We start from the raw sequence: 22,381 nt of genomic DNA, 5'->3' as shown, positions 1-22,381 counted from the left end.
GTCTGGCTAGCACTCAAAATGTATATTTTTTGTGAGCCTGACAGCTTAACTGATATGATATTCTTAGACCTTGTTATTAAAAAGCATACTGTATGAGGAGCTGCTTAGAATTCATAATAACCTACAGTAATGCTTTAAACTAAATGCTAACATCAGCATGCTAACCCACTCAGATTGACAATATTAACATACTGATTTTTAGCAGGTAGAGTCCATAAGTGAGTACTTTTTCTTTTTTCTTTTAGTACATACTGCAGCTGCCCTTATACAGTATGCACCGTTGCATACAATTGGGACATTTTCATAAAATTTCCCTTAAACTTTGACCCATATAGGCTGCTGGTTTGCATACTGCAAAATCTGACAGGATGTTGTCGGACATTCTGGTATTTTTTTGCATAATGCATTTGACTTAGGCTACTTGTATATATTTGGACATACTAAATCATTTTCTGGAAAAGTATGGTAGTGTTTTTGCATGCTAACATTTGCTAATTAGCCAAAGCACAAAGTACAGCTGAGGATGGTGGTGATCTCATTAGTTCTGCAGGTATTTCTTTCAAAATATTGGACAAATTAACATTCAAATGAACTGATGATGGTGCTATAGATGGAAAGTTAAGGGTTGAACAGGGGTTTGTGTGGATTCACAACGTTAGGCGCACGTCCCCCGCATTTAAAAAAGCACCTGTAGTGGAGCGTCATGCATTTGACGCATTGACAAGTGACACCAAATGGTCCTGACAAAGCTGCAGTATGTGATGAGATGGGATGAGAACGGGTTGGTGTGGCTGATGGAAATGATATCATGGAGGGTAAACTGTTTCTCTTCTTCTTTACCTGTCATACTCCACCATATCCTCAGTGTACTCTGACTCATAAAGCAAAACATCCAATTCCTGGTCTCCATTTCTGATGACAGTGTCCCTGCACACCACAAAAGGCTCCACCTGTCCTCCCATGTTGAAACATTTTTAACCTTTGGCAGCAATCTGCACAAGCACGAGGTCATGTCATCAGAGTGCTGGGTGGAGCCCTGCAGGGAAGGCCAGGAAGAGGAGACCGGACTGGAGAAGCAACAAGGGGAAGAAATTAAGAAGAAGGAGGAAGTGGTTTCCTATGGGGAGAGCCAGCCTGAAGGAAGCCTGAGGCACGAGGACACTTCACTTACGTCACCCAACCATAATGCAATGCAGGAAGTGACATCAGAAGGTAGATCAGAGCAAGTGCAGAGTGAGGAAACACAGACTCGAGAAAAGAGAGAGAGGTTTTCCCACACGACTGTCAACCAGGAGAGGCGGACTAGAGGATCAGGTGTGTGCAGTGAAAAGTGTGATGTCATTTGCCATTCTGTCCATACGTTGATCCTTTATTGTAGCATAACAAAATATTGTTCATTAACACAGTTTACATGTAGTGATAATGGTTATGTGTTTGTGACAGTGTGCACTCATGATTTCTGTGTAAAAGTATCAGGTACAGGCCTAGTGGAGGGATGCCTCCGGAGGTCCTTCCCCAGGGGCTTGTCGACCTGTTCCTACCCAGACAGGGACAGGCAGCAGCAAGTAGAGGATCCCCGGGGACCTGGGCCTTACTACTTCTTTGGAGGTGCAAATGGGGCTGAAATGTAAGCAGACAAATATGAAATAAAGGACGTCGTAAGGGCAGTTGTTTGAATTCAAAATAAAGGGCTTAAGAAAGGTGATGACTTCTGAAGATAGATTTGCTCTCATAGTAGCAGAACAACATTATTCACCTGCTGTATATTTTGTTTCAGGCCCCTTATTAGTCGAACCCTTTCCTTTCCTTTCTGGCTTTTCCTTCAGAGTGAGCGGTTACTGTGAGAGCAGAGGATGGAAGAGGATTTACAACAAGCAAAGGGAGGATGTCAAACTCAAGTGGTGTGAGACCAAATCACCAGCCAACTACTGCAACTTTAGAGAAGGTCTAGTTTTATTGTTATTATTATTGTTATTATCATAAGACATAATCTGAATGCTGTATTTGTAAAAATGTACCACAATGATAACTTAAAGTGTAATTCTGGCACAAAATCATCCCATAGTCTTTTTCGGTACTTATATACATCAAATAAGCCATCGAGACAGTTTTTTTTTTTTTTAACAAGTATTAACGGAGAAATCCAAGAGAGTTGCTTACAGCCGGACGTGTCTAACACTGATTTAGTACGGTGAAGGCATTAAAACAGATTTTTTAACTACTAATACTGATCACATGAAACGAAGCACTGAGTGGCTCCTTCCTTTTGGATTATATTTCGACTTGAATGGAATTTACTACTAGAGGAGCTGGTACCAGGGCCAGTACTTTCAAAACACTCTTTTAATAAACTCTGAGTTCGCTAACTACGTTGTTGGTGCTTAGTTTTAGGTGTAGAGATACTTATCATGCTGCTGCAGAGGTTTGGTGTTATTCTGAGCAATATTAGTGATTAATAAAGCAGTTTTAATGCCTTCACCGTACTTTCCCGAGCTTATCCGTGTTAGCCACGTCCGACTGTTAGTGACTCTCCTGGATTTCTCCGTTAATAGTTGTTAAACGAAAAAACAAACTGTCTCGATGGCTTATTTGATGTATGTAAGTGCCGAAAAAGACCATGGGATGATTTTGCGCCAGAATTACACTTTAAAGAAATGTATAGAAAATGAAAGAAATGTGTATATACCTCAAAAACATAATTTGTCATTTTGTTTTTAGTAGAAATAAAGTTGAATGCTTTCCATTCACAGAAACAAAACTTGAATGTGTTGTTCCCAGGTGAACAGTTGGTGTACCAGATTCCCAACAACAAAGTGCTCACCACCAAGATCGGCCTCCTCAGCAGTCTGCGGGAGTATGAGCGAGTCAGCAGCAAAGTCAACCACGGTCGAGGACTAAGGTTGTGTGTATTAACAGCAGACAGACAGTTTATAGTTGTGTCACAAATCTCCTAGCAACAATCTGGTCATCATGGATGTACAATAGAGGCCCCGGCTCCGCAAACACTAATTGAAAGACATGCCTGTAATACTATTTAATAAACACGGCTAAATGTTATCATCAGAAATCAAGCCTCCCATCTGAATCACACGAGCTTGGTATTGAACATTATGTGTGACAGTTATATAAACTATTGCAGTTGTCAATTATTGATAGTATATGAATACAGTTAAAACATTTTACATCCTGATCCTTTTAACTGAAACATTAAAGGTCTGCGAAGAGAAATAAAGCTTAAATATCAAAGTATTGCTTTTACAGAATAAGATGTTCAAAGTTCAGACAAAACATTTTACCATAAAGTTCTATGTAATTAACCTGATGAATTCAGAACCATCTGAGAAACCATCAGTTGAGTCCTAAATCCCAGAAATGAGTCAGCTTTTCTGCGCTTCCCTTTGTTCTACGACATAAAATACATCAGTACCCCACTTTTTTGACACTATTACATGTCTTAAAAAAGGTGATTGATAACAAGTGGCTTAATGTTACTACAGAGGTTGTCGGGGACATTAAACGATATTAGCTTTTTACTTCTGGTAATTGCATTTATGCTTCAAAAATTATAATAGTGGTGTCCATTTGTGAAGATTATCTTGCTGAAGAAAACATTTGAGTATTATAAACTTTTGTTCGCCACAGAGTTTATTTTCTGCAATAATCCAAAATCAAATCTCATCGGATTTTTGTGGAGTGAATCAGGGCGAAGTTACGTCATATGTCATCCCTGCAGCACTCTGTTGACTGTTTGGAAAAAAGGGCAAGCACTTTTCAAAAATACCTGGCAGGTCATTGGATAAACCATCCGTCTAAATCTCATCTCAGCTGCCAGTAACTCCTCAAAGGATGCTGGTTGATCGGAGCTACACTGGTTTGGACACAAACACATTACTTGAAGCCTGACAAGATGGATTCTCATAAGCTCATGATAACGTGAGATTCCAGCTGTTGTGCAAGGTAACAGTCTAAAAGTGACGACCAATCAAAAAATAAAATATTTTAAAAAAAAGCCTCAAGTCAAAATTTCAAGGTAAAGTTATTAAGGGTGCCTAATGGAGTTTTAAGCCTCTAATTGCTGCATTTACGAATACAGGATGCGGACAAACATGTATGTGTATAAGAAAGAATACTGCAGGCTAGCAAACAATATAGGAATAAAATATATATATGGAAATGCTTCACAAATATTTAAGGAAGGAAATGCATTCAACATGTTTGTTAGACCTCGAGAATACACTGAATGTAGGAAACACTGTGCAAATGTTATAATGACTACGTAACTGTTCAAACATTAAAGTAAACATGATGAAGTTCTTATACTGTACACAAAAAAAAAAATGTATAAACACAGGTATGGTCCTCTAAGTACTCCATGATTTTGTATTTTTTTTTCATTCAGTGTCATTTTAAATATACGACAGCCTTTTATTTGGGCTTCCTCCTTATTGTGTTGTATTTCACAGGAGGCTGAAAATGGAGGAGTTTATTCCCAATACCTTCCGCATGGATGTGAGGGAAGAGAGAGAGGCTTTCTTTGCCCAGCAGGAGGGTAAGATGCCCAAACGTCTCACCTACACAGTAGTATTACTACTAAGGACTGGGCGCAATTCAAGAATTGATCGTCTTTATTTTTTCTAAGTTGATAAATACAAGCCCATTAACTCAAACTGTAGGAATATCATTTGAAAACTACAGTTTTGGTTTTAGTAATTTTCACTTTTAAAGTACTTAATTCACATAGGAGTATATAAAAATAATACATAATAAAATAGGCTTTATCATGTGGTTATTTCATATTGACCATTTATTAATTGAATTTACTGAAAACATGCATCGTATGGTTATCAAGATATGAAACGGCCTAAATCAGGATAGAAGGGTCGCCCAGCCCTGGTTCTACATTAGTAGAACGGGGGCGGCAGTGGCTCAGTCCATAGGTGACTCGGCTGGACGAGTCCCTGTGTGGACCATTAATGGAGTGTGGACTGGTGGCTGGAGAGGTGCCAGTTCATCTCCTGGGCACTGCCGAGGTGCTGTTGAGCAAAGCACCAAACCCCCAACTGCTCGGGGCGCCGGTCCACTGGCAGCCCCCTCGCTCTAACATCTCTCCATTAATTGCGTGTATATAGGTCCTGTTTGTGCATGTGTGTGTATTTCGAGCCTGTGTGTGTGTAACATGAATAATAATAGAGTGAAAAAAACTTTCCCGTTGCCGGATTAATCAAGTAATTATTATTCTTCTTAGTAGCATCCTGATGGTATCCTGGTTCAACTGGATTTGTTTATTTACAGGGCTCCAATTTAAAATACACTTGACCTGCCATCCATCCCATAAAGAGAAAAGTTTTAACTTTGCATTGTAAAGACAACAGTTGCCTTGGTTGAGGAACGTTGGAAAATAATGCACTTCACCTCCCATAAGGCCCTGATTAAATCACCAAGGGAACATGCGGTTGTCATAGAGACGAGTCAGCAGAGGGCAGGGCTTAGGCGCACATACAAGGAGAAACTGAGCTGCTGCAGCACAAATAAAATACATTTAATATTAAAACTGAAAGAACAAAACCGTATCCCCTTAATGTTAAGGACTGGAGATGAAATGATCCCCTGGTTCCTGCATTGTTTGTAGTCACACAGACACACGGCATCATGATAAGTGGTGTGCAGGTTATGACAAACATGGTTATCACTAAGTAAACAGGAGAGAGACACAGACAGCTGGTTCAGACCTCTGGGTGACGGATGAATCCATGGAAACAATAGGGAGGGATAGTAATAGGAATAATAACCTTAAAAAAAGCATAATCACTGACAGTGTTGTGTGTTATACTCCATTACAAAATGTAGTGGAGTATAAAAGAGCAGAAAAGGAAAATACTCAAGTAAAGTCCAAGCTGCAAAGAACTGCATACAGTACAACCACTACTGCATAATGTTAATATACACATCTAACAAAGGTAGCTTAATAAATTGCCATGTTTGGTACATTTTGTAATTTTGGTGTAATAAAGAACAAATATGGAGCAATTTCAGATGTAGCCCAATGACAACACCGAACAAAAATAAATGCTTAAACATACTGTATAGAAAAACATTAGCAGTTGTAGTACATGTAGTTTGTTGATTTACCTGGTGTCACTTTATGACCGTTTACAGGCGTGAGCAACAATGAGAGCCACATGTGGATCTGTAAGCCCACGGGTCTGAACCAGGGCAGAGGGATCTTCTTGCTGAAGAGCCAGGAGGACGTGGCCGCCTTCAGACTGAAGCTGCAGCGCACCGAGGACAGCCGGGCCAACAGAAGGATGCACTACCGCCAGCCTCAGGCTCGCATTGTCCAACAGTGGGTGAACATACCTGTTAACTTTAACCTATAACTAGCTCTAGTGTCACCTTTGCCTAATGTCACTCAAAGAGACACGTACCAGCCAGATCGGTTGACTACAAAGAAGCATAAAATTACTACAAAGAGACGGAAACAGCTACAAAGAGATGCAAAAGAGACACACAGAGACTCACAACAACTATGAAAAGAAGCCTTAAAAACACAAAAAGACACAACGCAACTACAAAGTGACTCAAAACAACTACAAATAGACACAATAATGTAAAAGAGACAAAAGGCAACTACAAAGAAGTTCAAATCAAGTTCAAATCGGCAAAAGTGATGAAAGAGACAAAAGACAAAAACATAAGACACAAAATAACAACAAAGAGACAAAAAGTAACTACAAACTGGCTACAGAGAGAGACAAAATGATGACAAAGAGACCCAAAACAACGACAGATACACTCAAGATGACAACAAAGAGACATAAGAATGATTACAAAAAGACAAAACAACCCAAAACAGCTGCAAATATATACAAAATGACCACAAAGACACAGGACAACAACAAAAAGAGGCTAAACAACTATAGAGTCTGTGTCTTATTCATTTGCAGGACAGATAGTGGCCCTTTGCATGTCCGTACCCAGGGGCCCATTGACTCAATTAATAATCTGCCCATGATTTAATGTTTCCAAAAAGGCAACATCTTGTTGTCGACAAATGACTAATTGCTTTTTCCATAAAACCTTGGATGTAGCTAAAGGTAAACGGACATTTTGCCCTCAGTTACATCCAGAGTCCGCTGCTCCTCAAGGGGAAGAAGTTTGATGTGCGCTCTTACCTTCTGATCGCCTGCACTGCACCTTATATGGTCTTCTTTCGCCACGGGTACGTGCGACTAACCTGCGACCTCTACGATCCCAACTCCAGCAACCTGTCTGCCCACTTGACCAACCAGGTACACTTTATTCCGTGCAGGCTTTGCCAAAATATCCTGTGTTAACTGGCAGGTCAAAGTTTCTAGGATAAATACTTGAAATAGCAGTCATGAGCTCATATTTTTCTTGCTCTAATCATTCCTCCTGTTTATGTTGGCCTTTAGAAAATTACTTTCTAACAGCTGTAAAAAAAAAATATGCTCCAACAAGTTAATATAAAGCTTCAGAGTTAGAAAAGATATCTTTTAAACGTTGGAAGATATCCCCCATATCTTTGTAGTGGGTGGGGGAAAATTATCTTCACTGAACAGTAATCAATCCTTACACACTGTTCGATCTAATTCTTTTTATTTTATGCAACCGTAGAGTGGTCTGTGGTCTGTGGTTGTGAATTACCAGACTAAAATCACTGTACAGTAGTTGTAGAATTTAAAGGCACCCTGTCATTCATTCAACAACTCAATGCAAAATCACATATTTTCATTCTCTGGGTTTGACTTTCAGTGTAGAATATTTCATGTGCATGTTAGAGTTGAAATACCACAGACAAAAACTATCTTCATCTTCCATAACACGTCTTCTTTTATACTGGTGGAAGTAAAACATTTATTTTACTACACTTTGTCCGTTTGTGTCTGCAGATTTCTCCTAAATCAAAAAAAGAAGAAGACAGCATTAGATAATGCCTCATGTGCATATTTCAACATAACATTTCAGAAAACCTGTAACACAGAAAATACAGTAATTGCCTTAATGTCAGCAATCAATAGAGTTAGTTTCATGGTGATATCTATTAGTTATTATTTTGCTCTATTCACCTGTAGTAACTCAAAATGTATGAATTTTAAGATGCATATCTTAAATTCTATTTTTTCTCACTCTGAGACAGAAATCTCCTCTTCAGTAACACTTACATACACCAAATTTTCCAATTTCATTCCTATCTCATGGCCTGATTTGTACATCATTTTATTCGATAAAGAAAAAAAATGTATTGAATTGTTGCTGACAGTGTCGTCTGATTTATGGAGTGATAAAAAGAAATATCTAAAATTCCCTCTGCAAAAAAAATTGACTCAAATGTTTAATGTCAACAAAACCTGGCTTTATGTAAGGTTCACATTGTTGTTCTGGACATGTATGCAGATTAGCACATATTTAATTAGATAATGCCTAATTTGCATATTTAAAAATAACAAAAAACAGCAATAACTGTCTTAATGTAAGTAATAAACTGGGGAAGCTTCATGGTGATATCATCATTTTACACAAATATCAAGAGATGAAACCATTCATGTTAATGCTGGAGAGACGTGCATTTGCATTACCTGTCCCCATTATTTACAGACAGGTTTATAAGCTGAAGTTTGAGCTGTGTCACTAACTGCCTCTTTGCTTCGTATGCCTCTGGTCCCCCTGCTGTCCATCTCCAGTACATGCAGAAGAAGAACCCTCTGTACAGCCAGCTGAAGGAGGACACAGTGTGGTCCATGGAGAGCTTCAACACCTACGTCAATGATAGGTTTCGGGTTGCCAAGGGTCTGCCCAGGGACTGGGTGCTGGGTGCCTTCGCAGTGAGTGCTGCTGTGTGTTGGAGCTCTCTCAGGGACCAATTAGCATTATAATGATGGTTGGTGGCGCTGCAGCTAATTGAGATTGCGGTTAGGCTCAGATGATCTCATTCCTGTCTGAGGATACATCATCTTATTACCAAAAGGAAAAATCACATGTGCTGTTTGGTTGTTTTTCTACAGTGCCGTCTAGTACAGCTGTTAAAGGAACCTCTAATGACCAACCTCCTCAGTGTGTGATAGTGTATACATGAACCACAATATCAAAAATATAAGAACTGTCAGACCGTCCACACTGAGAGAAAGAATCTCTTATTACAGCCAATGTGCAGAAATAAAAAATTGAATTATTTAAAAGATGCCGTAATCACTTAACTGTACACACACATTGGGTTTATCTATCACTATTAATGATAAATTCATTAAAAGAGGCAATTTTTCATGTCAAAGTAATTTCACTATAGTCCTGGCAGTAATACACAGCTTCTTCTGTGACACTAGAAGACATCTGTCAAGTCTGAGGCCTGGTCCACATGGGGATTTTTTAAAACATAGCCTTTTCTCAGAGGTTTGGCCTTTCAACCAAAAAAAACCCCCAGAATTTTAAGTCACTTAAAACTGATCTTTTGTAAAATTCCATCTCATCTCATCTCATCTTCAACTGCTTATCAGGGGCTGGGTCACGGGGGCAGCAGCTTTAGCAGGGGACCCCAAACGTCCCTTTCCCGGGCCACATTAACCATCCAGGGTAAAATCATATGAAACGACACAATCTAAGAAATCCATTGGTAGCAGCCACGCCATGCTACTGTAGCTTGTGGGCTTAATGGCAAATACTTGCAGGCTAATTCTCCAAAATTAAGTTAAATTCTGGCAAGGAGAAAAACAGGGGGTGCCCTTAACCTCCGGATATCTGACTGAAAATGGGTTGTATGGGTACCCCTGAGTCTCCCCTTTACAGATAAACACTAATAATCCCATGCAATTTGGGGCAAACACATTTTTTCCTCCTGCAGTATGAATGTGTTATTTTGGCCTATTCTAAAATGGAGAATTGGAATATTTCTGCATACTGGGTTCCTAAACCGTTGGAGCTGCATGAATTGGTTCTGACTAGAAAGATGAGGCTCTTGTGGATTCAATGAGCTCAATTGATGTGTGATGATGTTAGTCCACGTATTAGCCATTTCATTGTTCAGCGTAGTGCGGTTTGAAACGTGACCTCGCTGTATCAAATGAGCTGCTGTGGCCTCTAAGATAATCACAGTCTCATGACACTTCACAACCACAAACTAGAGACTCTCCGAGGTATACTGACAATAAGGAGGTTTCTGAACAGTTTACACAACCCCCCACTTAAGACACTTGGTTTGTGCTTTAAGATTACCCCTTCGTCTACACAGGCAGGCTGCATTACACTCAGGATTTAGTGCTTAAATTACATCAGGGACTAAAGAATATTCTTATAACATCCTGAAATTGGTCTTTAAACCTTTCCGTCGGGTAAAGTGTTAGCTTCTTCGATATTACAGTTAGTGAGATTCAATAATAAGCTTAAAGCTGAACTAATCAATATATTATGTTTTGGCCTTTGGCCCATAAATGCGCTGCTGATTGCAGCAACAAAGCTCTGATAACCTTTGGTAACTACATGAAGACAGATAGTCAGTGCTGTGCTTGTACAGGATCTGCTGCCCCCAAGTGGCCACAAAATAAATAAAAATGAATGCAGCTAGATTGCAGCCAGTCATGAGTAAAGAAATGAGCAAATCACTTAAAAAGAGCAGAGAACCACACATTCTCAGATAGTGCTGCTAAGAGTTGCAGACGTGCAATATTGTATATCACTGAACCCTGGTTGTTTTCCTTTCCATGCATCAGAAGCGCATGCAGCAGATCCTGACACAATGTTTCTTAGCAGTCAAATCCAAGTTACACTGTCGACTGGGCTTCTTTGACTTGATTGGCTGCGACTTCATGGTTGACGAGGACTTCAAGGTGGGTGAGACGTCACTAAATATCTGAATATTATTGGTCAACATGTGCGTTAACATGCATGTTTTTGGTACTGATTGGGTCGCTAAGGTGTGGTTGTTGGAAATGAACTGTAATCCAGCTCTGCATACGAACTGTGAAGTGCTGAAGGAGGTGATACCCAGAACTGTTGAGGAGACACTGGGTGAGCTCACATTATTACAGCTTTACACATCTGTTCTTTTTCTTAAAGTTCGGTTAAAGTTTAACACCTCGCACAAACAGAAACGTTCTTGCATAATTTCACTGAATGCATGGCACAGTCATAGTTCCCTTTATGTGTGCTCGTCGGGCTGATGTGTGATACCACCCTACATCTTTTCATCTGCTGCCACTCCTTCACACTCTAGATTTAACTCTGGAGATCTTCAACAAGTGCCGTCTTAAGCAGAGGATACTTCCTTTGGCCAGTCAGAGGGACTTTGTGTTGCTTTACAACAAAGTTCTTTCTCCTGAGTTTCTCCTCTTCTCCAGCAAGAGCAACACAAATGCTGAATTCAGCCAGAAGAGCGCCAAAAAGACTGAACCCAGAAGATATAAGTCAGGGACAGAGGGCAAAATTGGGCCTTCATCATCCCCTGATAATGTGAATGTCTCAGCTGATGGTGAAGGAAAGGATAAGTCAGGCCAGCGTCCCACCACCTCTACTGCCGTCTCACCTCTCCATCCAAGCTCTCCTCCACGTTCAAACAGCAGCAGCAGCATGCAGACTGTCAGGAATAGGAACCCCAGGCCTCGGGTCGAACTCAAGCCGAGCAAATGTACTCTGCATCATCATCTGAAAGCTGCAGATGACATGAAGCCCTCTAAAGCTCAGCAGAAGACAAGGATCATCATGTCGCTGTCATCACCAGGTATCTCCGTCTGTGTCTCCCCGGAGACAACGACAACATTCCCTCCTGTGTATGGGAACAAACGTGGAGAAAGGCTCACAGAGGACACAAACAGCTACGTTTATGAGACAAAAGAGGAACTGTGAGGCATTGCATGTAAACGGCTGGGATCTATAAAAAAAATGTCTACACTTTGGACATCTGGTGCTTTTACTCTGTGAGAAATTCATGTTTAACGTGACAATAAAGAACTTATCCATCACTTGAATAATGATAACTCAGTCAATTTGACAGTAGACTTGTTTACTGTAATCAAAGCACAAATGGAAAATATATCCCATCATCTTACATCCAGTTGCGTCACTTCACAGAAACAGCTCAGAAACACTCAGACATGATTGTGTACAAACCCTCCCACCATTTCACTGTAATTCTAACCAGGAAGATCAACACAAGGCTGAACTCCACAGTTGTGGTAACGTGTTGTTTTGACTGCAGCCCTCCACCTCTCTGTTTCGTAACTCATAATTATTCCACTTGCCTATCCATATTCAGACTCTTCACATGTAAACACAAGCAGACACAGTCCCATCTTTCCCAACAGGATGCTTGCTTCATGCACATGCTTCTCAACAAGGAGGCGGAGAGCATCAGAGAGTCGGACTCATCCCTGTGAAGAGGTGTTATATCTGTAGCAGCTGATGGTAAGCTTTGAATAACAATAGAAGCAGTTTTTATGTGTCATCAGCAGGGTTTTGGTGAGTTCAGACAGAAAAAAAAAACAAAGTGAGGAAGCTGCTCAGTTCTCTGCAGACAGGAAGGAAGGAGCAACTACTGCGCTGCAACTCGACACAAACTTCTCGCCACTTTTATCTTCAATTCCTCTTCAAAAGCTTAAACACCTTTCGTTCTCGTGGCTCCATGGAAACATAAACGACATGCTGGCAAAAGGGGGAACTAGAGCTTAGCGGCACTACCCCCTCCCTCTTCTTCTGCAGCGCACAATATCCTCTTTTGGACCCAACCAGACCACGTTTTTATGTTATCTCATTGGTTTTAGTGTGGCATACACACACACACACACACACACACACACACACACACACACACACACACACACACACACACACACACACACACACACAGACATGGTGGGGATGACTGTCTGGGCAGATGGTGCTTAGTGTGTGGACTAGAAGCTGAGTCAGGCGGAGAGGGACAGACTCCTTGTCCGTCATGGGATGCTGTAGTGTGACCCAAAGGCATACTGGAGTGGACGAGGTGGGTCCTGATGAGATCGAGCTCCTGGAACTGTCTGGAGACAATTTAGGGTAAGACCCAAATAACAAGTTTAACTTTTAAAGCTGAGAAAGGCTGAAAAATAGAAAAGTATCAGTGGGGAATTTACAGAATTATGACTGTACCTGGATCCTGGAACAAAATGTGGTTCCAGTCATCTTTATTGTGCTTATCTCCAGAGTACCTTTTCGTTTTGTTTAAATGTGGTTTTGCGTATTATGATGGGGAAGGGGGGACGTTCTGTGAAGTGAAGGAGTTTAGCAGCTTCTCTTTCAACCTCTGTGGTTTTCTTTGGCATGTCATGTAAAACACAAGAGGAGGCAGAGTATTCAGTGAAACCATTTCCAGGATGTATACACAGGTGATGTCGTGAAGAAAAGGTTCAATTATTAACTCTTTAACATGACAAAGACACATTACAGCCATATGATTTCCACTCATCAGCACCCAGCAGAACAACAACGCAGGAGAACTAATTGGCTCCTATTTACTAAACATGAACTTGGGAGCTCGGCGATGCTGCACTGATGTGATTATCAGATTATTATAAGACAATGGCTGCAGCACGGAGGGGTTTAATACACAGTCAGGGCGGGACAAATCCCTGCACGCTCTAAAGCGGGGGATTAGCAGAGGTCCTTATGCGTGGCTGTTTAATGATAACCACTTATGTTTAGATTCTACAACACAGACAAAGAGGTTTGGTACAATGATGCACACTTGCATATAGATGTAAACTCTTGTTTTTCAATAGTGATTTTGATTGTGTTGGTATACAAGAAATGCATCACAGGAAATGATGCAATACGTACGCCATCGTCCAAACAGTGAATTTGACATACGACTGTTAATTAAACTTTCCAAAGAACATTTTCAAAAGATGTGAAGCTTCTTCTCGCCACCACCATCCACATGTGTTAATGTTAAATGTTTCTCAATTTTTTTTATGTATTTAGTGTTTACTTTTATAGCAGGGCAAGTTTATTTATGTCACAATTTCAGCCACAAGGCAATTCAAAGCACTTTACATAAAGATTAAAGCTTCAAGACAATGTGCAAAAGAAACACATCACAAATGGACATTAAAATAATATTAAAACAGTCATAAAAGAGAATAGAAATTGTTGGCTAAAATAGATAAAGATGTAAAGTTACAGTGCAGTATAAGAAATGAATAATTATTTGATCTAATGAAAGGTAGAAAGGTTTCAGTCTTGATTTAAAAGAACTGTGAGTTGCAGCAGACCTGCAGTTTTCTGTGACTTTGTTCCAGATATGTGGTGCAAAAAAACTGAACGCTGCTTCTCTATGTTTGGTTGTGACTCTGGAGACAGAAAGCCGACCTGTCCCAGACCACCTCAGAGGTCAGGATGCCTCATACTGTAGCAGAAGATCAGAAATAAACCATTCAGTAATTGATAAACCGACAAAACTTTAAATTAATTCCTTGACAGACAGAATGCCAGTGTAAAGACCTCAGAACTGGAGTGATGTGATCCACTTTCTTGGTGTTGGTGAGGACTCGAGCAGCATTCTGAATAAGCCGCAGTCAACTTTTTAGGCAGAGCTGTAAAGACACCGTTGCAGTAGTGAAGTCATTGAAGATAAATGCATGTAAGAAATTCCAATTTCTGCTGAGACATAAGTCATTTAACCTTTGATATATTCTTAAGGTGATCGCAGGTTGACTTTGTAAATGTATGACTACACTAAGATTTATGTGGTTCTTAATGTTGCCGAAGCTGAGTGCTGACTACCTCAGGTTTGATTTGTCTTGGTTAAATCGAAAATAAATTCTGGCCCATCCAGTCTTTGATTTGTTCAGTGCACCTACACAGTGCGTGTATTGGACCATAGTCCCCTGGTGATATGTAAATGTGTGTGTCGTCTGCATAATTATGATAACGTATTTCGTTGTTTTCCATTTGGGCAAGAATATAGCATGGATCACTGTTATATACCAGCATTTATAGCCTAAGATAGAATGCAATGCAAGACCATAGATGGGCCTCTATAAATGAAAAGACATTCATCTTTTGTGACTGATACCTCTTTAAAAGCTGCTGCCACTTGAGTTTAAAATGATTCCACTAAGGATCTCCACATATCGATCGACCAAGCAGAGAAAGACATCTGTCCAAATGAGGATTATAGCTGCAGGAATATCATATATCTCTCTATCATCTATGTAAGTAGCTCTGCTTTGTTTGTGTATTTCAGTTTGAGACAGTGGTTAACCTCAACGTCATACTCAAAAAAAAAAAATTTTGTAAGCATGACTGTTGCGATTGTATTTTTCACATTCAAAACCTGCTTAGAGTTAGTATGTGGGACACAGGCTGCAGAATACGGTGTTGAAGGGTCAGCAGGTGGGTCTGTCTCTGCTGCGACTATTGTAATCTGATTATGTCTGTCTGCTGCTGCAGGGGGGGGGGGGGGGGGGGGTCAAGGCAAGTCACTGAAATTGTGATATGCTCCATTGCTCTTTAATTTATTTTCTTTTAAGCTCACCAGGGCTGCAGCAAGTCAATGCGTGCATCATTAGGAAACACTTCCAAACAAGAGCCCACAATCAAAGTATTGAGACGGCTCAAGTCTCCAGTCTGCCTGACTCTCATGTCTTTGAACTGCAGGACGGAACCAACAGAACATGCAACTTTAAACATTCACCCTGCACACACAGCACCAGAAACTGAACCCACATCCGTGCTGCAAAGAGGCCACGAGGCTAACCACTGAGCTGCTACATGACAGTGCTGATGAAATGTGTTAACCTGTGAACATTTGATGAAATGTGTTTGTTCAGGGTGTGGAGTCTAGGAGAGACCAGGCTTCAGTTGTCAGTGAGGAACAGCAGAGATGAGCAGCAGCCGCTACCACCACCCCCGCCACCGCCGCCACGCTACCCTTCAACACGACACCTGGAACAAGAGGTCACTATGTGTGTGATGTTTATGTGTATCTTTGTGTTGTGTAGGAAAGTGCCAAAGACACAGCGGGTGGCTCACTTTGGGCAATCACTGTAACATACAGACAAGTATCACGTGAACATCAACAGTTTCCACTTGGTGCTGTTTTTTGTGTTGAGGCCAGACACTCTGTTTACACACTGTAGGAGCTTCCATGACAAGCGTGAGAGATTCTGCGCTCTGTGTTGGGTGTGGTTAAAACTTTACAGGAAACACTGCCACACAAACTGGAGTTGCTATATTTCTTTCCACTTGAACAAGAAATTGTCTAAATATGAAACACATGCAAAATACGACAGAACAACAAATCACAGTCCATACTGTTTGAATTTTTATCAAGTCTCCCTTGATTGTGCAACATTGAGCTCAAAGCAACAGTGAAGCAAACTATTTGCTGTGTAATGCATGACTCATGGCCCTGTGAAACATATGAATACTGAAAAGGGGCAGTGATATGAGAAGGCACATTTGTTAAAACTACATTTAGTAACATTCAGTATGCAGAATCCTTACTTCTAAACAAATAACAGCAACACACAGGGTTTATTACAGCTAATGGTAAATGCTCCATTGGAAAGGCGTCATTGGATTGGGAAAGGGCAGGTGCTTTCAGAACATACCTGGCATGTGATTGGATGAACTATCTATCTATCAAACTCTTGCCGAAGTCAATCAGAAGAAGAGAGAAAACTAATTTTCCACGGAGAGAAGCCTTCTGTGCCGTTCTCTTCTTTTAATGAAGAAAAACTCTCCGGTTCTGTTAAAACTGAGGCTAATGTAGCATCTAAGCTAACCTCTTTAGGAGCCGACATTGTTGTCACCCCGCTCTCAAGGCTTCTCACAGGAAGCTGATTGGCCCGATGACTCCCGGCTGAGGCCAGACCCCAAACATCTGTGGTTGAAACACAAACACTTTGACACACTCACACATGCACAAGATAAACATTGGCCTCCCGTTCACTTCCATTCTGTTTGAGCGAAAGGGAGAATGAAACATTCGCGTCCGGTTGCAAAGCAAATTTGTGTGGAGTTCATGCTGCACTTGCGTATCTGCAAGATGGATTTTAATCTGACGTGTGTATGCAATTCTCGCAGGATTTCGTGTTATCGCCGTGCGAGGTCAGGCAAATGTGCCACAATTCCAAATATTTCAAATGTAACCTCACCCCAGGTCTGAATGTAACTCTGCCCATGCAACAAACAGAGGGGCAGAGAGTGGGCAAGGGGAGGGGGGCTGCCAACCTCAGAGGGTGGTAACATTTTTAAATTTGATGACATAGAGACGCATTGGACTTGCAAGGCTAGGGCTGATTTTAAACTGTAGGGGCATATTTAGTTTACAGCTGAAAAAAAAAATGTGTGCAGTACCTCTTTAAATCATTATCACTAGATGCAGTTTTGTGTCTACAGGTGGTGCTGTGGGGCAGGAGTAGAGACGAGTTGCACCACAGGATTTACTCCCACCAGCCAATCAGGGAGTGGGAGGGCCAACCTGCGCACATGTATGGAGAGATCATCCACTCCTCCTTGGTGTCTCTCTACAGCAGCTACACACAGGTAATTACACACAGGTCACACTGAGCTGGGACTGAGCTGTGGCTCCATCATCCTAAAGGGGCATTCTCTGAAATTATCTGTAGGAATATTTTGTGTATGGGAGTTGTGATAGTGATCTAGTTGTTAGACATTCTCAAAACATCTTAAGGCTAAAAGTAGCTCCTAACTGGCTGATCTAGGTGTAACTCTTAACTCTTAATTCCAGGTTTATATTTTCCCACGCTTCTTTTTCGTCATTTGCAGTTATCCCGACTCTGTATTTTCCTTAAATAATGTCTCTCCACAGCTAGGCAAGAAGTAAGTCAGCCTCAAGTGGCCATTTGTGGATCTGCAGTTTTTGGCACTTCCTGTTGGCTTCATTTTTCAGCCCTGAGGGTTGCAGCTGGTAGCTGCTTTTCCTGGGGTCCCTACACAAAACAAAACATAACAAGACGTATTGCACATATAAAAAGTCTCTATAAGAACCCGTTCAGAACAAGCAAGTCAAGTGAAAAACTAAAAGTCACAACACATCAAACTGCATTCCATCGTAGTTGTTCAGTTCGGTTAATTAACAATATTGTTAAACTTTATTTTTGCTCCTTGTTTGATGTTAAAACCTTGTCATGTATCTTCATGTTGTCCCCCCCGACAGGAAACCAGTGAACACTTCCTGGTGTTGTTCTCTTTCCACCTGCTGATCCTCTCCCTGGATAACTCCCGACAAGACTTTATCTACGAGGTATTCTTATTTGTGAATTTTATTGTAGCTGTTGTGTAATCAGAATACACTTTAGTGGAACTGCCCCTGATATTCAGGAAGTATCAAATCGTATTCATATCAGCTGGATGTGGAAATGAACAACTGTTGACTAACACATGAGCTGTAACAGCTATTTAAGTAATAATAATAAATGCATAATAATCTCTGTCTGTCTTTTATCTCAGTCACAGACAGGCACGATTTTTCTGACAATTTGTGTTCTCATATCTTGCAGGGCATCCTTCCTCTCTCTGGACTTTCTTTGCAGGCCGTCTCCCTGGACCCTGACACATCATATTCACCACACATGTTTGAGATCAGCAGTGAGTCAGTGGAAATTACCACGTTCAGCTGAAACACAGTGTAAAGAACCGAGCACGATTTATGTCGCTCCCTCTTTTCCCCAGGTCCAATGGTGGACTCCAAGGTATTCATATGTGCCAGCGCTGCAGAGTTACAGAGATGGATGAAACACATAGAAGAGAGGAGATACAAGTCAGCGGCACAACCCATGAGTCCCTCCCACTGCGCTCTCTCCTATCTGGTAATGACTCAACGCTGTACATTCAGTTAAAAATCTACTGGTTGAGTTATAACTGATACATTAGTCACTGTACTTCTTCCCTAGCTCCCCTGTGATGAGCACTGGAAAAGAGAAGAACTGAAAAAGTACTTACTTCAAGCTCCCATATGGCAGTGGGAGGGCTCGCCCATTCAGCACATGGGTCAGCCAGGACACATATCTGTTGTCCATATCATCAACTCACAGAGACAGGTAATAAAAACTTTGTCACACTGAATTACTCGTTGTCAGAAATTGCAAAGAGAGTTTATTTCAAATATCCCATATTCTGCTTTCCAGCTACATACTTGTATTTTGTATATTATATTATTTATATAGCACCTCAACGTGCTTTACAATAAAAAAAAGTGAAATACAGCCTGTTCTCAATGTCAGGGTGTCAGGGCCTGAATCATGAAACGGATGCACGTTTTGCGTTCGTATCAAATGCGCACAGCTTTCAAATGTAAACCCATCTGCAGCAATATTAGACGCTCAGAACAAGTGCTCCAGGATTAATATAAGGGCTACAAAGGTGTGTAGGGAGGAGAGGGATGGGTGAAACAAACACAGGACTTGTCACCCCTGTCAGTCACTGTAGTTACATTAGAAACATACTTACTTTGAGCCCACACGTGATCTTTCCATAAACCTAACCACATTTTTCATCTAGTTAATTGTCTTTTAAGTTACTATCTATCAAAGAGTGAGTTAAAACAATAGTGACTGATCATATGACCCTCTAATCTCACTTGCTAAAGTCAAATGTGCCGCACAGTTAGCGAAGTTAGTGACCTCATATCAGTGTGGAGCATGTGAAGGCATCACGCCGCATCACGCCGTTGAAAGCTGCCAATCTAGTGACATCATAAAGTCGTCACTGTTCAGTTTCAAAAGGAACTCTCCCAGAGGCACGTCTGTAATTATATCTTACCCCCTAAGCGGCCGCTAAAAACAACATGACTCAATTCTCACAGATCACAACTTTAAAACAGATGCGCAGAGCTTCCCAGTGGGAAACCAAGGTGTCCTGACAGAACAGCCATGTGTGACAACAGTACAATGATATAATTACTAATAGGAATGATGGACAGATGACATAAATAAGACACAAGTTGTGATAAACTGCATTTGTCCTTTAAAAATGTGAAAATATATCATTATTATGAGTCTATTGGACAGCTAATACAGTAACAGTTACAGTCTGTCATCGTGGACTTTGTTCTTTCAGGGACTCCAAGAAAGACTGATGGTTCTTTTCCCTCAAGACGTCCTGCTGCTGTCAGTGGACAACAAGCGTCTGAATATAAGATATGAGGTAGTGTAAAATGACTCCATGGGAAAAATCGGTAATAATACCTCCTCAACCTCTGTGGCATAACGACGTGTCCCGCTAATCTTTTCATGGCGCTTGTTCTTCTGACACATTCCATATAGCATGGGTGGAACATTTTGTAACTCACACCTGTTGCCTACAACATGAAGCGATGCATTTCAGTCAGTACTTCTTCATGATGATACTCATGCTATGTAAGTATAAAAGTGAAAACTTCTTTTCCTCCGTGTCCTCTCTAACAGGGCAGGTTGCCCCGACACAGTATCAAAGCAGTCGAGAGGTCGGCCCTGCCTGGGCGGCTGGAGTTTGAGCTTTTAGGTATGCTGTCTTATCCAAATGTAGCATTTGATTCTGGAAAAACTAATTTCATATACAGTAATGACTGTTGTGTTTCAGGTGAGCTGGTGGAGCCCCTGCAGGTCTCTTGTACTTGTCTGGAAGATTATCGGAACTGGATGTTTCAGTTACAACAGGTCAGAACGGACATCTTTAAAGAAATATAATAGAGGCTAAAGAGCTAAGTAGAGCTGTAGAGTGGATTCTTTGTCACTACCTAAACAAAGTAAATATTGGAATTCATCACTAAATGTTGCAGATTTCACTGCCGGCCCAAGCTCCAAAGCATTGGGGTTCATGCTTGCCTCCTCCTGTGGCTCTGTCAGTGACAGCAGCAGCAGTGGGCAACTGTTACGCTGCAAACAATCCAAACAAGCTGTTATTGACACTTTTATCCAACATGCATGACAGGCAGACGCACGTGAACAATGCCTGATTGATATTAGCAGATAAATATTGACCCCTAAAAAGAAGTAATAAACAAAGAACGATGAGCCCTAATACTGAAAGCTCAAATGGCTCCTGGAAAGGAAGGGGGCCATAAGATCTGGCTCTCATCATAGAGCTGTAAGTCCCATGTCTACATTTTGGCACAGGAGGTGCAGTGGTCATCCATGAACCACAAGGTTGGCGGTTTAATACCCAGCTACTCCTGTCCACATGTTGAAGTGTCCTTGAGCAAGACACTGAACACCAAGTTGCTCCCAACAAGCAGGCAAGCATCTTGCATGGCGGCTTTGCCACCATCGGTGTGTGTGTGTTTTTGAAGGGGTGAATGGGAAGGTATGGTAGTAGTGATGTTACATTCACCAACATTGTTTCTTTTCAATGGCTCTGTTGTACGAGGGAAGGAAACCAAGTCGTTCTTGGCGAGTGCAGTTCTCTTTATCGTTCACTGCCCACCCTATAGATCCAATCCCTTTTACGTGAACAGTTGAGGCAAGGCAACTTTATTTCCATAAAACATTTCATACAAAGAGTAAATTCAAAGCAGAGGGATATGGTGTCACCTTGTGTAATGTTTACAATGCAGATCATTGATAATACGAGTAATTCAGTGCTGCTAAACCTACACATGCAAAATGAAATTGTATTGGTGGAGTTTGAACTTCATCCAAATCTTGCCCTAACACTATCCTAGTCATTCTTTTGCAGATAATCCCAGTAACCCATTAAAAACAACAATAACCTGAGTCAGGAGATCTGGCGCCTTTCAAAGAGCTGTAATCACTAGAAAAATGCTCTGTAAATGTAGTGCATTTATCATTTAGTACGCCAATGTTGTGCGTAGTTTGTTTCTCCTGCCCCCAACTGGCCAAGGGTTTAAGATTTAAGAACCACTGTTTTAGCCCATTTACTACGCATCTTTACATTACTGATACCGTTTTCTTATATGCTGCATTGTTTTGCAGTTCTGCGTGTAACTGTCTCAGCTCCTGGCAGCTGAACCAGCCACAGGTTTGGTTTAGTTTGGTGAAAATCAACTTGCACAAACTTGTCCGAGATCAAAAGCATTCTGATCTATCTTCTGCCACGTTTGTTCTGCAGTCGCACAGGGGAGCTGAAGCACAGATTACTCAGAAAATCTTTGGGGTTTTCTCAGAGATAAAACATGTTATAAGACAAACACTTTGCACTTACAGCCCTCACGTTTTTTTGCAAGAAATATTCAAGGTTTTGTCTTTGACCTGCAGCCAGACAGAAGCAGTCACGTTACTGTGAGTCACGCCGCTCCTCCACTCATGCCAAAGCTGCAGAGGAGCAGGAAGGAGTCCCAGGCACCGATGATAGCAGCCGACCCATGCCACATCAATGGACGCAGCTGAAAAACTTGACTATTAGCTATAAATCTGAAAGAACATGTTGATAGTAT

General features: G+C 41.1%; 2 protein-coding genes across 2 annotated transcripts; both read left to right on the top strand.

Annotated features, from left to right (window-relative positions):
- Positions 1-1,010: 1,010 nt before the first annotated feature.
- On the top strand, positions 1,011-12,383 carry ttll10 (tubulin tyrosine ligase-like family, member 10; the record flags this gene model as incomplete). Its single annotated transcript, XM_083919307.1, has 12 exons — positions 1,011-1,314; positions 1,471-1,627; positions 1,827-1,945; positions 2,779-2,899; positions 4,464-4,549; positions 6,157-6,343; positions 7,118-7,289; positions 8,703-8,843; positions 10,722-10,838; positions 10,926-11,019; positions 11,225-11,849; positions 12,263-12,383. 12 exons carry the CDS (start codon positions 1,011-1,013, stop codon positions 12,381-12,383), a joined length of 2,244 nt encoding a protein of 747 aa, XP_083775433.1.
- Positions 12,384-12,921: 538 nt separating this feature from the next.
- Positions 12,922-22,334, top strand: LOC310951183 (uncharacterized protein; the record flags this gene model as incomplete). The annotated part of the gene is made up of 10 exons (XM_083919306.1): positions 12,922-13,038; positions 15,813-15,939; positions 17,386-17,532; positions 18,167-18,253; positions 18,510-18,597; positions 18,682-18,818; positions 18,903-19,049; positions 20,068-20,154; positions 20,415-20,510; positions 22,203-22,334. The coding sequence occupies exons 1-10, from the start codon at positions 12,944-12,946 to the stop codon at positions 22,332-22,334; spliced, it is 1,143 nt and encodes a 380-aa protein (XP_083775432.1). The 5' UTR covers positions 12,922-12,943.
- Between the last annotated feature and the right edge of the window lie 47 nt (positions 22,335-22,381).

This window comes from Echiichthys vipera (genome assembly GCF_963691815.1).
Source record: "Echiichthys vipera genome assembly, chromosome: 9".
Lineage (NCBI taxonomy): Eukaryota > Metazoa > Chordata > Actinopteri > Perciformes > Trachinidae > Echiichthys > Echiichthys vipera.
The sequence above is the reverse complement of the archived record's forward strand: the minus strand, read 5'-3'. Positions and strand labels throughout refer to the sequence as shown.